A 17358-nucleotide genomic window follows, 5' to 3' on the forward strand; every position below is an offset into this window, starting at 1 on the left:
GAACAGAAAAAAAAGATGTTCTGTTGGGACAAGCTGAAGTCCTCTGGCTGGGTTTATCCCACTGCAGTCCTCTCAGTCTATGGGTTTTTTGCTAACTGCAGAGTAGCAGAGCCCTTCCTCACACCATACCTCATCGGACCCCACCATAACATCTCTGAAGAAGTGGTAAGATGGACACACACATTATGTGCATACACTGAGAGAATTAGGGCCTGTATTCAAGTACTGTTTCATTAGCTCATCTGAGACCAACCTGGCATGAGTTTTACATGAGACTGAGGTTTTCACAGACATGATATGATATTTTCATTTATATTGCGCCCCTCAGCCAACTTTTACATTGGTCCGGGGCACAGACATGAAATCAGACCAATGTTCCTTCTCTTCTCATAATGTAGATCACTTACACACAGTAGGCTATCTGCTCTCTTTCAGTCTGTCTTTCACTTTCACTTGCTCATTAGCTTGCTCGGTCTTCTTCCACAGGTGACTAACTACCTGTTCCCCATCTGGACGTACGCCTACCTGGCCATCCTCTTCCCTGTCTTCTTGTTGACAGACCTCCTGAGGTACAAGCCCCTCATTGTCCTACAGGGGCTCTTCCTGGTCACCAACTATGTCCTGCTCTGCTTCGCCCGGAGCCTGCCCGCTATGGTCTTCCTTCAGGTCCATTAAGATTGACAAATACTGATAAGAAACCTGCATGGACAGTAAATTATGTAATAGTAATTACATCGTTACATCATGAATTTGCAGATCAATTAGAAACTTTTGTTTATGTTGTGCTTTGATTGAAAGATGACTATCATCATTAGGGGGGTGGGGGGAGGGGATCTTATTTGGATAGTACAAATGGGAGCCATTTTAGAAGTGCTGCGGTGTTTACAGGCATATTACTGCTACACTGCTCCCAAGATGAATTTCTGACTAAATCCTGCATTACTGTAGGTCAGCTTTACCAATGGCTTTTATCACTTTAAAACTGGTCCATGCCGTCACGCCAACAGGTCAACTATGCCACGGTGACTTCCACAGAGGTGGCCTACTTTTCCTACATTTACAGTGTGATTCCTGCTGACAAGTACCAGAGAGCCACTGGATACCTGCGCAGTGCCATGCTGGCTGGTTACACTTTTGGGGCCAGCCTGGGCCAAGTGCTCATCTCCCTGGCAGGTGGGGCTTTGGGAATATACAGTCAATAATGAATAAAAAAAATAATATATATATTCATGTTATTTGTTCATGTTAAGCCATAGCTGAAGAAAATAACTCTCGTGACGAGTGTTCTTCTCTGGCGGTGGGTTCAGGGTTGTCCTAAACATCTGACAATGTGTAATCAGCAGGAGTGGACTACTTCTACATCAATGCCATTACCCTGGGGATTGTGAGCGTGGCTTTTCTCATCTCCTTCTGGCTGCCTATGCCACAGCGCGGCTTGTTCTTCAAAGGGAAAGAGGCTGTGACTGTGGGCTCGGAGTCCCAGCAGGAGGGGACAGTGAGGGATGTGGATGAGGCTGGCTTTGGGACAGTGAAGATGGAGAGTGGTGGCAGCGGTGGTGGCTGCTGCAGCAGGGACATCGTGGCGCATGCTGGCCAGGTCCTCTGGAGAAGCTTCAGAGAGTCCTACTCTTCCAGGCAACGTTCTTTTTTTTTTATCAATTGAATTGTAGTTATTATTTGACCACTTGTATTACAACCCAATAAGCAATAAAGATCTACTCTGCCCATACACCTTTCATTTTCTCAGTGTCCTGCCCCGTGTCTCTGATATTTGTGGCCTAATACCATGACTACCATGCCAGATGTACTGTCCATATTGAAGTGTAGCAAATAAGTCTGAGCGAATAGTTCTTTGATATAGTTCATGTGTTGCTTCACATACTTCTGCTCGATGAATATTTTAGTTCTTTGTTATTTTAGCTTTTCGTATTGTTACACTAACATTTTTCTAATACTAGGAGCACTAATCCTCACAATCAGTTGTTTTCATCATCCAGGAATGTAATCTACTGGTCCCTGTGGTGGGCTTTGGCTACAGCTGGCTATGGGCAGGTCTTCAACTACATCCAGCTGATGTGGGACCATGTTGAACCATCCGCCACATCATCCATCTACAATGGAGGGGTAGAGGCTGTCTGCACACTTGTAGGTAAGACAGATCATTTTAGTTTAGAGACAGAGAGTATTCTTGTTTTCTGATACTGGCTCATATATCTCTTCTTCAAGAGAACTGTATGCCAAAAGAGTATTCGAAAAACTATCACCATGGAAAGAGGACATGCCAACTCATAATGTGAAAGATTGAGTGTTCCAAATAATATCCGAATGCCATGACAGAGAGAGAGCCAGTTTCATCTGGAGATGGTCATCTCACAGAGGATGCACAGAAGCGAGGTGTCACAGTTTGTTGTCACTTTGAGAGCAGCCATCGGGAGCCCGAGGAACTCCGGGGAAAAGAGGAAATTGGGTACGATTGCAGCACAACAGCGTGAAATAGACAAAATGTTAACAATGCTAATAAAACTGTCATGTCTGATTGCAGATGGACCCGTAAAACTCTGTAATTAGAAGAAAGCAGTCCAACCAATTCTGATTATAGTATGGGGTCACTGATTAAATGGTTAATGTGTATCGACGAGGAAAGGGACCATGGTCCTCTTGGCTTTTACGGTCAACCTGGCTCAGCATGAGAAGGCAGAAGAGTAATTACATCAATTAAGAAGATAGAGCTGGAGGGTAATGGCTTCTCTGATAATTGGCTTTTAAGAGATGGGTGAAAGTGGCTCGCCATGACAGATAGGAACTGAGGAGAGGAGCGAATGTGTGCATACGATTTTGTTTAAAGCAGGGGTTTCAAAGTCTGAGACTGTGGGCCTCCCCTCAGACAAAGCTTGGAAAAAGGTGCCCCCCATCTCAATTCCTGGATGCCTATGTGATCATGATGTTATTTGATCCCATATAGACACTCAACAATTGAGCCAAGATAGCCTGATATTGTTGTTTGACATTATACTTCAGTGTACAGTACCAAATACATAATAAAACAAAAGTCTGTCTGAAGGCATTTATTAGTTTGTGACTCTGGGAAAGTGGGAAAAACAGTCAAATTCCCCAAAACTACTGTCTCTATGAACTATCTCTTTCACCAAATCACACATATTTAGCCTATCCTATGTGATCTCCCTTTGAAAACTAAGGTAATATGTTTTCACTTCCATTCACTGAGCCTCCCCTGAAACTGCTTGGATCCCCCTTGGGGAGGCCCACCTCCCACTTTGAAAACCTCTGGTTTAAAGCAAAGAGAAGCCATGCCTCCACTGGAAAGAGCGGTTATTGTTGGAACTAATGAATGATTGTATCAACTTGTCCCTGAGAGCACAATAAAAGGATGTGCTAGCTGCTAGCACACTGGAGGTGTTGTCCCCCGGAACAACAGGTTAATCAGTGTGTTTGTTCCTGTCCAGGCGCTGCAGCAGCCCTCTCTGTAGGTCACATCAAGGTGGCCTGGGCCGTGTGGGGGGAGCTGGCTCTGGGCATGTTCTCAGCCGTGGGGGCGTGTGCCGTGTTTCTGATGGTGCTCACCAGTAGTATCTGGGCCTGCTATGCTGGCTATGTCATATTTAAAGCCTCCTACATGCTACTCATCACCATCACAACGTAAGTTCACTACAACGCCAGCTGGTCGTACAATAGACCCTTTTCACGGGGGCCATTTTGTGTCGAAAAGGCAGAATAAACACAGATACAAGCAAAACACTAATGAGGGTTTCCAAATACCAATCATGGAAGTTTGAAACCCTCATTAGTGTTTTGCTTGCACCTGTGTTTACCCTGCCTTTTCGACACAAAATGGCCCCCGTGAGAAGGGTCTATACTGTAGGCGATATTTTTTTCCGGATGATGGCGAAGGCTGGAGGCACCCTCTCTGCCTGTGATTGGCCTAGCGTCAAACGTTCATCCAATCACATTCGCTTGGCTATCCTGCGTCTCTTTCTACAGTCTGTGGTCAGACAGACAGCAGTTTCGCTTGCTAGCATGCATGAAAGACGCCACTGTGTGTTTATGTTTTTGATATAGTCTGGTCTCTGGTTTATAATGCTGCCGCTACTCTTGGCAGTGCACGTATGTAGCCTACAGACAAACAAAAAAGAAAAGATTAATGAGAATTGATCAAGGGTTATATAAAAACAGTGTCAATGCCCATTTACTCATTCTAACACAAGAGTGACATGTATTTGAATTTAAATATGTATCAGTATGTGGTGTTTGCCCAGCCCTTCATTGGGAAATGCAGCTTTATGGAGTTGGATCACGTGGAGATGGTCTTCAGAAACTTTGATGAGATTGACATCTGTGTCTGTATTGCACATTCAAACCTTAAAACAATTCCAGAATAACAGATTAATATTTCTTTACAATAAGTTTGGAAATTCTAATGAATAGTTACGGTTTTCTTTGACTAAGATGAGATGAAAATACTTAAACATTTAGTCGACGAAAACCTGACTAAATAAAATCAGGATGAGGTTGACTAAATTTGATAAGAGCTTAAGAGAAAGTGGATTATAGCTCACTCAGATAAACATGTGAATATTGTGTGATATGCAAAGGGTGTTGGTTCAATCCCAGCCTCAGGCAATTTCTTAAAAAGTACTCACATTATAAGCTGCACCAGTGATCCTTCTTTATCATCACCAGTAGTTTGAACACTGATAGAAATAAGCTGATGAAGGAGACTACTCAGTCCCTGACTCTAGCTCAACTCACTGGTACAAAGCTCACCTGTCTCACTCTTTATGCTCTGTGTTATTGTCAGTGTGAATACAGTGTGTAGAAATCAGAAGCTTAACTCTAACAGCTCATAGCTCAGTCGGCTGAGTGGCTGTGTCACTGTCTCTGTCTGACAGGTATGATGTTGGTTCGATTCCCAATGGAGGAGACATATTACAGCACTGCCTTGTCTTTAACATCACCAGCGTAGCACCTCCTACAGGCAGATACACAGAGCGACACAGCGCCTCCTACAGATCCACAGAAATGTACACTGTGGACAGACTGCAAAGAGATCCAGACATGTCATATACAGATTCTAGAGCAGTTTTTCAAAAAGTTTTTTTTACGCCTAGCGGCAGCCAGGGCACAAAAGAAACACAAAACAAAACTTCCGATGTCAATAAAATGTCAGCTCTCTGTGCTTTTCTGTCTCATAACCCTCAGCTCATGTCTCTGCAGAGGTCAGGGGGGGAGAACATCCCCCCCCTTAGCTCCAGGCAGTGCCAGCGGAACGGGATTAGAACCCACAACCTCTGGCCCCGGTGTCACTGTGTGTATTATTCCTTCACACCACCAGCTGCCCTTCACACTCACAGCTCTTCTCCGGGCGCTCTTGTCTCTTCCCTCTGCCTGTCACCATTCAAAACTTACTGAGGTTCGAACCCACGACAGCAAAAGTGGCTGAGGTCTCAATATTGCCGGGCAGCAAGCCTACTCTCTGTGCCACCAAGTCAGACTGATTAAATGAGGTTTTCTCAGGGCTTTAAATGACTCTTTCTCTGGCTGGCGACATTCAAAACTGACTGAGGATCGAACCCACAACCTCAAAAGTGACTGAGGCTCCAAACTGCTAGACAGCAATCCAACTCTCTGAGCTAGTGGGTCATAGCAATTAAGACTAGAAGATTAAAGTATAGTCTTTATGCATCTTAAAATATGTTTTGAAGTGACCTTTTAAGTTGAATAGTATTTGAATTATATTAATATGACGTGAGTTTCTATTCGCCTTGCACAGAAAACTTTTTTCTTTTATACTTGAGTACATTTTAGAGCCTGTACTTTTTTCCTTTTACTTGAGTAATTAAGTTGAATCAGTACTTCTGTCTTTTTTTTACACAAATAACTGTACTTCTATTTAATCAGAGCAACAATGTGATTACATTTGGAATGACAAGAAAAAATTACACGTGCAATAGGCTAAGTAGGCCTAAATAACTCCGATATATAGGGTTTGCAATTGTAACGTTCCATATAATGAAGTATCTCATGCTTGTTGATTTACTGATTGTTTTGCACCTGCTGCTCACGTTTGAGATACTTCTGGCTCGCATGGAAAGAAGGTGGGAGCAGCCGAGTACAGTCAGCCAATCAGAGGCAGAGAGGGGCGGGTCATGCCTTCGCCTAGCCTTCGCCATCATGGGGAAAAAAATATTGCATACTGTAGACCCTCAACTCAAAGCAATTATTCTGCATTTGCTACTGCAGGTTCTTCTAAACGATTTCTCCCTATTAAGAGGAAACATTTGGAAGCTCCTGTAGTCACTCTATCTGTAAAAGAAGCTTCTCACAAAGAATGTGTACTGGTTTCAGATTACCAATGAGAATCAAAGACACTTGATGCTTAGTTAACCCAGTTAACAATTTGGAATGGAATAAAGCAGCTAAGACAACTTTGTTATCTCTGAATGTCTTTTGCCCTTTTAGATTTCAGATTGCATCTAACCTCTCAATGGAGTGCTACGCTTTGACATTTGGAATCAACACTTTTGCTGCCCTTTCACTGCAGACTATTCTCACCGCCATTGTTGTTGATGAAAGTGCACTAGGACTGGACGTTGTTACACAGGTATGTACTGTATCACAGGTTTAGGTAGAGGGCACATAGTCCTTGGCCAAAAGCCCAGGCTGAGTAGTGCTCACTAGCAATTATATTCATCTCTAGAATCCAACTGCAACATTTGTCATGATGGTATGTGCTACAGCTATATTGTTTTAATGGCATCCCACTGATGCTTAACACTAAAATGCTCATAGTGACCAGAATGTATTTCTGTTTGACTGCAGTCATTGAAACATGAGGACAAAGAGTGACACCTAGTGGTTATAAGTTACTTTTGCATGCAGACACATTTAATGTAGACTGCTCTATATCTCTGCCGCATAAATTACAGTCCAGTTACAAAAGCTGACAAAAGCTTTTCTCTGCAGTTCTTCATATATGGCAGCTACTATGCCACCATCTCCGTGCTCTTCCTGATCCGAGGGACATACACAGCCTGTGCATATCATTACAACCCTGAGCAGACGGAGGCCAAGGAACAAGAGCATGAACACGAGGTGATCTCTGCTGAACGCTTCTGACCAAGGTCAACAAACTGTTATGGTCTTACCCCAACTGAAGAATGACTTCTGACCAAGGTCAACAAACTGTTATGGTCTTACCCCAACTGAAGAATGACTTTGTCCCATTTGCCCACAGGGAATAAAAAGATCATGCATCAATAATACTAGTGGTCATACATGTTTGCAAAACATTCCATGGACACAGAGAATGGGCAGAAGGGAGTCAGTCGGTATTCTTGGCATTACAACTCATTCTCTCTAGAACAATCTACTCTAGAAGTCAACTGAAATAATAAAACAACAATCAACTGATTAGTAAGTAATGTGGAAGATGTTTATCTTGGCTTGAGCAGGAACAGGTCCCGGGTTGTGCCCTTTGAGCAGGTTATTGATTGACAAACCAAGCTCAACACTTGCAGACAACCTCAGGTGTTTCAGATAACGAGGCACGACGAGGACCACACACACATATACAGCTGAGGTAGCCTAGGTGGACCACACACACACATACTGTATACAGCTGAGGTAGCCTAGGTGGAAGAACCCCGACGGAGTAGAACAGCAACTCGGAGGCAGGTGGTACTCTTATCAGTGGCTGTGAGGAGATGGAGGCAGTAAGGAGGTGGAGGGCAGGCTGGGGGTATCCCACCACTCTGCTGTGCAGCTATGGATTCTTCAGCACAGTTAAACCGCTGGAGCCCTTCCTCATCCCGTACCTGACAGGACCCGACAAGAACCTGACAACGGAACAGGTATAAAAGCAAATACAGAACAGAAGTGCCTTCAAAATTAATTCAGCAAACATTGCACGTGAGGAAGCGAATAATGAATACGGTTCTGACTGAAAAAGTAGTCAGGGATCGATGTTGTAGCCTATTAGAGTTTCCCTTGTCAGTTTTGCACCATTTACACAAACCACGAAAACCTCAAATGTTTAATGCACACATACCTTTTCGTTACAGGTTAAACCAAATCACAACATAATTCGTCCACTTTTCACTTTTGTACTGGCAAATTGGCAAGTTATTTAGCAAGCCTGATGAATCACAGCAAAAAGGTTTATAACCTCTTTATTACCTGATTGATAAAAATCCAATTAGTTATACTGTAAAACCCTGATTGTTATCAAGCAGTACTTTGTTTGCCTTAAATGCAGGAGATCTATAATTCAGATGTGTTGCTTACATACTAGTGTTTCCTTGATCTCAGGTGAACAATGAGATTCTGCCAGTGTATACGTACTCCTACCTGCCTGTGCTCGTGCCTGTGTTCCTGCTCACTGACTGTCTGCGTTACAAGCCTGTGGTGGTGTTCCAGTGCGTCAACCTGTTCATCACCACAGCAATGCTGCTCTGGACGCAAGGTGTGCCAGCCATGCAGGCCATGCAGTTCTTCTACGGTGTGGTGATGGCCAGCGAGGTGGCCTACTTCTCCTACATCTACAGGTCGTGCAGCTCAATGGCCAGAAGTAGAAAATGTGAAAGTATCTTAAAAGACACAATGACCATAGTGACGTTATAATTCTTGCTCTAGTAGAGATTATAATGCCAGTAGCTGTGTTTCCATTACAGTTTTTCGCAAAATAATTGCGATATTTCTACAATTTCGACAATGTACAATTGCGACTTGTAGGCGTTTCCATTGAAGTTAAGTTTGAGTGACGGCGCACACACCTGAACGAAATTCCCCGTTGCAGCAGCTGCCACAGTGATTACGCACGGGGATCTGCCCCAAATCCCGTCCCCTGCATGCTCAATGCAAATCACAACATGAAGTTACAACGCATATAAACGAGCCTGATTATCAATTCAAAAGAAAATGAGTGTCAACATATTGCTGGCTGCAGTGAATGCAGTGAGCGCGAGAGGCAGAGGAAAAAAGGTAGCCTACAACTGCGCGCACACAGACAGGCAGCCTGTCACCATGGAGCGATTTCTGTCATTAAACATGATCTATTTTCCCCAGCTCCGCTTTTGCACAACACTCGTCTTTCTGCTAGGTAGCGTTGCTTAAAAGTTTTCCAATTGCTGCGGAGGTTTTGCCACGGCTTATCGAACCGTTTCTCCCTCATTTTCCTTTCATTTTCCGCTCCGTTTCCAAAGGGGAAGATGGGTCACATGACATGCAAATGCGAAAAATGTGTTTCCATTACACTTTTGCGATAAACTGCTATATCGACACGTCTGAAAAACCACCTCATGAGAGCGCAAAAACTTTTTGCGATATTTGGGAGGTTTTTCGAAATTTACGTGTTTCCATTACCCACTTTCTATTGCGATATATAGATTTTGCGCATTTCTGAGAGTAATGGAAACACGACTATCTGCATCTTCTCAAAAACTCATAGAAGTCTGCATTTCATTGGCATTGAAATGTGATCATTTTCATACTTTGTGCTGATGAATTCACAATGTCTGATTTTTTTTTACTAAATTCAGAGCTATTCACATTCATCACAGCAGCAACATACTGACAGCAGTGCTGCACATGGATACCAGAGTGTTAAAAAGAAAAGGAGGATCATGATTCTTGAAAAACCAATATGTAGAAAAAGGACATCACAATAATAGTACTTGCAAACACTTGTGTATAGGTACCAAACACTGCAGTAAGGTCACAAATAAAATCTAAATTCTGGGGCAAGGCCAGTGAGGCCGTTCTTGCTGAAAACTATGCAGTCATGGTATTGTGTGACATTGTGATAGTGTGCAAGTGACAGCATGCTACGTTTATTACAGTGTGGTGGATGTGGAGAAGTACCGCAAGGCAACGTCTTACTGCCGCAGCGTGCAGCTCCTGGGGTACACAGTGGGCTCAGTGCTGGGCCAGCTGCTGGTCAGCTTCAACCTCTTGTCCTACTACTACATCCTGGTGCTTACGCTGGTCCTCACCTCCATCGCTCTCCTCATCTCCTGCTTCCTGCCCATGCCACAGCGGAGCATGTTCTTCCACCGCAGACACACTGCACAGACAAAGGCAACAGGGAACCTTGTAGACGAGGGTGCAGAGCAAACAAGCACATCCAAAATACCCCAGGAGGAAACGGGAGGGAGGAGTGAAAAGGCAGAGGAGGGGGAAGGAGCAGGTGCAGGAAAGGAGAGAGAAGGAAAAAGGCCCAAGCCTGAGGACCCTGATGTTGCAGAGGGATGCAGCCAGGTTCTTTTCCAGCTGTGGAGGGACTTCCGCCAATGCTATTCCTCCAGACAGCTGCTCTACTGGTCAGTGTGGTGGGCACTGGCCACCTGCGGCTACAACCAGACCATCAACTATGTCCAGGTCAGCCATTTAGTGACATTTTAGTTTATGTCCCCTTCCAAATATTTCTGGGTATTTAAGTCCTGCCAAATTCCAAAAGTTAATTTACCTCCCACTGCCACTTTGTTTGTGTTGCCTAGTGCAGCTTTAAGGCTAAGACCCATGACCAACAGCATATTTTTCTACCTTGCAAGTACAAAGAGATGAAAATGATCAATCTTGCAATCTTAATGTATTATTAGAATCTTTGACGTAGCTCTGCTGATCTCGGGTTAAATTGCTTCGTTCGTCATAGCCAAGTTGCTTGGCTAGTGGTTCTAGAGGACTTTCTTTTATTGTCAGAGGCTCCCAAAAGCAAAAGGCAGCAGCAAACCATGAGGGGAGAAAGGTTAGGAAAACAGGAAAAGTTCTATCAGAAAGGAGCAAGAGTGGTGCATCCAAGACATAAATAATCCCTATAATATACACCCTGCAGGTGCTGTGGGAGCATGTGCAGCCTTCCCAGAACTTTAGCATCTACAACGGAGGGGTGGAGGCCGTGTCCAACCTGTTCGGTAAGCAACGTCACACGTTTGCCAGTGCGGAAACAGGGATAGGTGGGACAGTCCCATAGTCAAAATTATCCCCCCCCCCAACACAGGCAGTTTGCCAGATAGGCAATATTTCAAATGTACAGATATTGTCTTGAGATTTGTCTTTATTTTGGTCATCATCCTGTGGAACATGACTGTCAAGCTTACATCCCACATTGAAAATATACACGGCATCATAAGAACGAGAAAATGATGTTGACGCACCCAAATATTACCCTAGAGGTTTTCAAAGTGGGAGGCTCCAAACAGTTTCAGGGGAGGCTCAGTGAATGGAAGTGAATTGTTTTATGTTGGTTATCAAAAGGTGATCACATAGAATAGCCTAAATGTGTGATTTGGTTAAAGAGATAGTTCAGAGATACAGTAGTTTAAGGGGGACTTTTCCCACTTTCCCAGAGCCAGAGTCAGAAACAAATTAAAATGCCTTCAGACAGACCTTTTTTTTTATGTATTTGGTGTAGTCTGAAGTATGTCAAACAGCAATATCAAGCTATGTTGGCTCAATTGTTGAGTGTCTATGGAATCAAATGACAATCATGATGATCTCATAGGCATCCATGAATTGAGCCAAACTAATGGGGTGGAGGGGGGAACCTTTTTCCAAGCTTTGTCTTAGGGGGTGGGAGGGGGGCCCAGTCTCAGACTTTGAAAAGCCCTGTCCCAAATGATGATTCAAATGAGAACTCTACAATGTACAACTGTGCTTTGCAGGCGCAGCGACAGCCTATGGAATCGGCTTCACTCAGGTGAACTGGGAACAGTGGGGGGAGCTGGCCCTGGGTGCTTTCTCTGGACTGGGGGCAGCAGCACTCTTCCTCATGACCTTCATAGGCAACATCTGGGTCTGCTACACTGGCTACATCGTTTTCAAGTGCCTGTACATGCTGCTGATTACAATAGCCATGTAAGAGTGTCATATGTGATATAATAGCCTAGATTGTTTTCATTTTTAACACGTTTTTTTGCCCATATGATTCAGACCCAATACTATTACAGGCAGAATATAGGAAAAGAAACAAGATTACAGTTCCCAGCAAATCATAAAAACCTCATATCCTCCTCCACACACACTTAGGTTTCAAATTGCAGCTGACCTGTCAATGGAAAGATACGCACTGGTCTTTGGGGCAAACAACTTTGGAGCGTTGGCCCTACAGACGATCATCACCTCCATCGTGGTCGACAGTCGAGGGCTCAGCCTGCCCATCATCCCCCAGGTGAGCCGGCTGTTGGGTTAAGTGTCCCATCACGTCTTCTAGGGGTGTTTAGTGTCCATCACGTCTTCTAGAGGTGCAGCAAAAGTGTCTTACAGGTCAACTCATTACTCTCTTGCAGTTCACAATATATGCCAGCTACTTCTCAGTCATCGCCATGATATTCTTGCTGCGGGGAGCGCTCACCGTTTGGAGAGCACAGAAAAGCGGCACAGAATCGACTCCTCCAGACAAAAATCCATGTACGCCAGACCAAGATGGCTGCCTTGAACAAAGACTCTGAACACAAGGCATTTTCCACCGCCAGCTCCCTGCTGTGTCCAACTGGCTACATTCCAGTGTAAAAGCAGAAAAGCTTCAAAGTACTGACTGCAACGCCATGAATAGAAATATTTTTTATACAAAACAAAAAACAAAACAAAAAAATTAAGATGTACATAAATATAAATAAATGGTTTGGTCATTTCTTCTTAGTTAAAATTCTTTTTAATATATATTTATATATATATTTACACATTAACTTAAAATTCTCTTAATACCCGATGTACTGTAAGTGGTCTTCAGTTCATCAGCCATTCTGGTTTCCCCCGTCAGCAGGGCAGAGGATGGCAGAGTGGTTGAGTCCCCTGCCCTTCACTGCAGGACTCAGCCTTTGCTTCGTCTCTCGCAAACGGAATATGCATTCTGTTCTCTTCAGTAAAAACGGCTCACCTAAAACAATACTGCACAAATTAAACGGTTTGGTTCTTTACAAATACAGTAACTGGCAGTACCCAGCGGCTTTTCCAAGTAACAGTTCTGTCTTAATCAATCTTGCGTGTATTAGATACAAATACTGATATGCACAAATAGCTAATTTCCGGAAAGAAAGAAAAAAGGTACAGAATTGCAGCATGATGAATGAATGGGATATTTGCAATAACTTAGTTATCGGCCAGTTGGATTATACGTTTGTGGCTCAGTAGAGGCCCGGCCAGTTCACAGGTTAAATAAAGAGGAAGAGGGGACCAACCTCTCCCTCCGCACACACCATCACTTTGTTTTGTTGCCATGGACACTGTCAGCATGACTGTCTTTCATATTGTTGCATTTGTGTCAAATTGCGATACAAAATACAAATTCTTACAAACATTGTGTTTTAAAGCTACCGGTGAAACAAAACAGTGCAATAGGTGTAAGCGCGCCAGTTATTGACCCTGTAGTGGTGCTGATTGGATGGAGCGCTATAAGAAGGGATTTGTCGAAGAGCCTCCTGCTGGGTACTGTGGGGGTGGAGCTGCACCCTGAAAAAAAAAGACACAGAAAGCATATTTACTATTGAGGATAGGGTCCAAATCAATCCCATATCCATAGGAGATAAAGGGGTAATGTCCAGTTTTAACATAACTACTGGTGGGTTTTCTTTAACACCAACACAATACTGACAAAATAATCCGCTGCCTATTCTAAGAGTAGATACAGCGGAACAAAAAATAACCCCAGTGCTGTGATGCTTCGCAGAGATCAGGATTGAGATCATCTGGGGGAGCTTCATGGAGTTTCTGAAACAAACTGTTGGTAATTATCAATAAAGCCAACGACTGGGTTGGGGGCAGAGCAACTGAAATAAGTTTGTAAAGTGGAGTAGCCCATGCGACTCTCAAGATTGATGTACTCTGTAACTACTGTAACCTCTGTTGTAACAAGTATGTTTGTATTTAACTGCCTATTCATTTGATGTTACACTGTGTTTGCTGCCAAGACCGACTATTTTATGAATGTTTGTTTTTGGAAGCTCACAATATATTGTAAAAAAAGAAGAAGTGAGGTCTCCAGACCAAATTTCAAGCAGAAGGCCACTCATGCATAACCCGATCACCCCCTGACGTCAGTCAAGTTCTAGTATGATGTGGTCAGTCAAAGTCCAAGTATGACGTCTGCAATGACGTCAGATATGACGTCAGTTAATTCTCATATATATAGCAAGGGTTCTACGATCATAGCAGCAGCTAGCTTCAGTCCATCTCCCCTGAAGCCGTCCTCCGAAGCGTTGTTTTGCCCCACCCACCTCCCCAGTCCGCCACCAACGAGTCTTGACTCCTGAACCCCCCATTGGGGGGGGGGGGGGGGGGGGGTTCAGATGCCCTCCTCTTGCCTCAAGAGCAGCGCCACTGGCCAATGGAGTCATGCGCCAAAGTATTTGCCATGCATGCCGATTGCTAAATAAAGTTTGTTAAATCCTACCAACTGGCCTCTCATGATTGAACTGGATTTATGTGGGAAAAATGCAAATCTGTTATAGGAAGCCATAGCGAGTAAACTTCTTACTAACCAGGAAGGGGTTGCTGGAGACGCCTGGTCCAGCCATCGTCTGCCCGAAAGGAGTCACAACAGGTTTGGCCTGGCCATAGACTGAAAACCCTCCACCTGATAAGAAAAAGCAATAATACAAATTAGGGATGGGCATCGAATTTCGAATTTTCGAATAATCGTTGTTATTATCAAGGTCGACTTTTATTATTGAAATTCGAAATTCGAAATTCGAAAAAAAAAAAAAAAAAAAAAAAAAAAAAAAAAAAAAATTTGAGTGAAATGTTGCATTGTCTCCCCTGATTCTAAGTATAGTCAAATCGCTTGGTTTGAGCAAGTAAAACAATTTTTATAAGCATTTTAAGCAAGGTTTATGGAAAAATGAATGGCGGATGAAATCCCATGAAGAGGGAGAGGGGGTGACTTTGGCACCCCTTTGGCACTCAGACCTGAGCCTACTAAATATTTAATGAACCACTCATGATTGTCAAAACTGTTTTTTATTTTCGAAAATGTCAATGTAAAAAAAAAAAAAATGTAAAAAAAAAAAAAAAAAAAAAAAATTACATTTTTAATTTTTTTTTACATTTTTATTTTTATTTTCGAAATTCGAATTAAATTCGAATTTGGCCAGCGAATTTCGAATAGTGTTTTTGCTAGAAATGCCCATCCCTAATACAAATACATATTTCAATCATAGCTTTAAAAATGGACAAGGATGGCACAATAAAGTCACAGACTTATTTCCATCTTTTGGGATAAGATAAGGTAAAGGAATCCGCTAGTTTCAAGCTTGCATGTACAGTAAGCTAAGTGCATCGATCTATATGCACTGCACAGTGCGCATGCACATGCACACACACACACACATGCATACACAGACACACCGTTGGGTTGCTGGGGATATGCTGGAGGCTGGGGGAAGGGGCCCTGGCCAGGAAAGGGTGGCTGGAAGGTTCCACTAAAGCTGGTGGGGAGGTTGTAGGCTGCAGCATTCCCAAATCCAGCTGGCATGCTCATGGAACCTGTGCCAAACGAGGCTGCAACACAGCAGGAGAGGGAGGGGTTACACAGGCCTAGATAAGACTCACCAGCATCTACAACCATCTCAGCACTATACATACAAGACAGCTACTGTACTACTACTGCCAGGACAGCTGCGATCAATTGTTTTGGAAGTTTGAACCTATTATCTTTATTTTCTGTAAATCATGACATGCATTTCCACTGCACAGACAGACAGACAGACAGACAGACAGACAGACAGACAGACAGACAGACAGACACAGACACACACACACACACACACACACACACACTTTTGTACATAAAATGTTTCTCCACACAGAATCTGGCACACAGGAATGGCAACATCAGTAGAAAGAAACAGAAGAGCAAAGTATTCATAAGAGGGTCTTATTGAAAAGTTTGTTAGGGGGCAATATGGGTCAACTTAGGTGAGCAGGAGGGTGAACAGCTGTGTATGATGGAAAAGTCTACTGGCCAGCAGGGGTCAGGGTGGGGTAAAGTCTGAGAGGCAGGGGCAGGGCAACAATGAGAAATAGATGCAGGAGGACTTGTTGCACTGTAGAAATGTTGTGGTCCATTGGGGCTAGCCTGGTAAATCATATTATTGCTGTCATAGTTGGGGATATGACACATACACAATTCAGCACACATGTGAATAACGGCATGTGTGCTGTACCCACACAGTCTGGCTCCCTATGGCAAAATGGTCCCATACAACTTTTTCCTGCCTGAAATCTGATTCTTAATCTCATGGAATCTCGTGTTTGTGTTGGAGCACAGTTTAAACGCATGCATACTACTGTATACTACTGTTACTCTAATGTTAACGTTACTGCTCGGGCTCATTGCTACGGGAGCCACCATACTGTTTTGCCAGTGATGCCTGATTGGCAGGTTAGGTTGTCAACTACAAGGCAGGTCCGTGATTGGCCCGTGCACTTCGTAATTTTTGGAAATCGCTGGGGGGGGGGGGGGGGGGGGGGGGCGGGCTGGAGGCTAAAGTGATCCAGAATGTTTTGTTCCTATTTGATGAAACAGAATGTGAGGTCACGTGATCAGTATGGTTTACCAGGCTAGCCCCAATGGACCACGATGTTTCCACAATGCAACAAGTGGAATCAAAACAACAGTGAGGAAGACAGTCAGCTGGCAAACAACCAATGCATTGCCTGGTACTTCATTCAATGCCTATTCAACACAGCCAATCAAATCTATCCTAAATGTTAGCAAATGCAACCGGGTTCAAGACTCTTGACATGAATGCAGCCCGCTCCAACCACCATCCATTTTCCAGTGCATTAGATGGATTTCCGATCGTTATGTTTTGATGGGTATATTCACTGAATGAAGCATTTTATGACACTGCCAAGTTTGCTAGATAGCTAGCTGATTTGGCATCTGCTTTACTGCGCATAGTTCAGCAAACTAAGCTGCAGAAATGTGTATGCAGATACAGATACATGGAAAATGTAGAAGAAGCCATTTATCATCAGTTGCTTCACAGAAGCCCAGGGCTCAGGGGGAGAATGGGCTAAGATGAGCCACTTTGTGCTACTACGGAAGAATATTTACTATGGCAGTGAATTTATTTCAAACAATATTTGCAGTCTATACTTGAAATGGTAGGGCATTCATGGAAATTAAATGTTTTTGTTTTGTGTAGCTCATACACTTTTAGAAGTGCAGTACAACACCTTACTTAAAAAGGGTATTTTGGCTCAACTTACTCGAGGGTAGGGTTGGGCTAAGTCCAGTATAGCTGGCCCTCTTAACATGTTCTCCACATGCTCCTCTCCATCACAGATTCAAGGAAATTAATTATTCTTCCTAGATCTCGAGATCTATAATCACATACTTTTTTG

General features: G+C 43.5%; 3 protein-coding genes across 6 annotated transcripts in view; 2 read left to right on the forward strand and 1 right to left on the reverse strand.

The window, feature by feature from the left end:
- Nucleotides 1-15: 15 nt before the first annotated feature.
- Nucleotides 16-7134, forward strand: slc19a3b (solute carrier family 19 member 3b; the record flags this gene model as incomplete). Its single annotated transcript, XM_083636615.1, has 8 exons — nt 16-165; nt 487-666; nt 1008-1173; nt 1344-1635; nt 1998-2149; nt 3465-3657; nt 6478-6619; nt 6982-7134. The coding sequence occupies 8 exons, from the start codon at nt 16-18 to the stop codon at nt 7132-7134; spliced, it is 1428 nt and encodes a 475-aa protein (XP_083492741.1).
- A 587-nt stretch (nt 7135-7721) lies between these two features.
- Nucleotides 7722-12482, forward strand: slc19a3a (solute carrier family 19 member 3a; the record flags this gene model as incomplete). The annotated part of the gene is made up of 7 exons (XM_083637055.1): nt 7722-7868; nt 8326-8561; nt 9855-10392; nt 10847-10925; nt 11676-11868; nt 12040-12181; nt 12300-12482. The coding sequence occupies 7 exons, from the start codon at nt 7722-7724 to the stop codon at nt 12459-12461; spliced, it is 1497 nt and encodes a 498-aa protein (XP_083493181.1). The 3' UTR covers nt 12462-12482.
- A 68-nt stretch (nt 12483-12550) lies between these two features.
- Nucleotides 12551-17358, reverse strand: part of agfg1a (ArfGAP with FG repeats 1a) — a 32795-nt gene continuing 27987 nt past the window's right edge. For 2 of the 4 annotated variants that reach the window (XM_083637053.1, XM_083637052.1), the window contains exons 11-13: nt 15355-15507; nt 14490-14584; nt 12554-13461 (exon numbers count right to left, since the gene is read on the reverse strand). In XM_083637053.1, the coding sequence (XP_083493179.1) occupies nt 13402-13461; nt 14490-14584; nt 15355-15507 (308 nt within the window). In that variant the 3' untranslated portion in view covers nt 12554-13401. Of the gene's footprint in view, nt 13462-14489; nt 14585-15354; nt 15508-17358 lie in introns of all 4 variants that reach the window. The other 2 variants (XM_083637051.1, XM_083637054.1) reach the window with 2 other exon arrangements.

This window comes from Poromitra crassiceps (assembly GCF_964638095.1).
Source record: "Poromitra crassiceps genome assembly, chromosome: 5".
Classification (NCBI taxonomy): Eukaryota; Metazoa; Chordata; class Actinopteri; order Beryciformes; family Melamphaidae; genus Poromitra; species Poromitra crassiceps.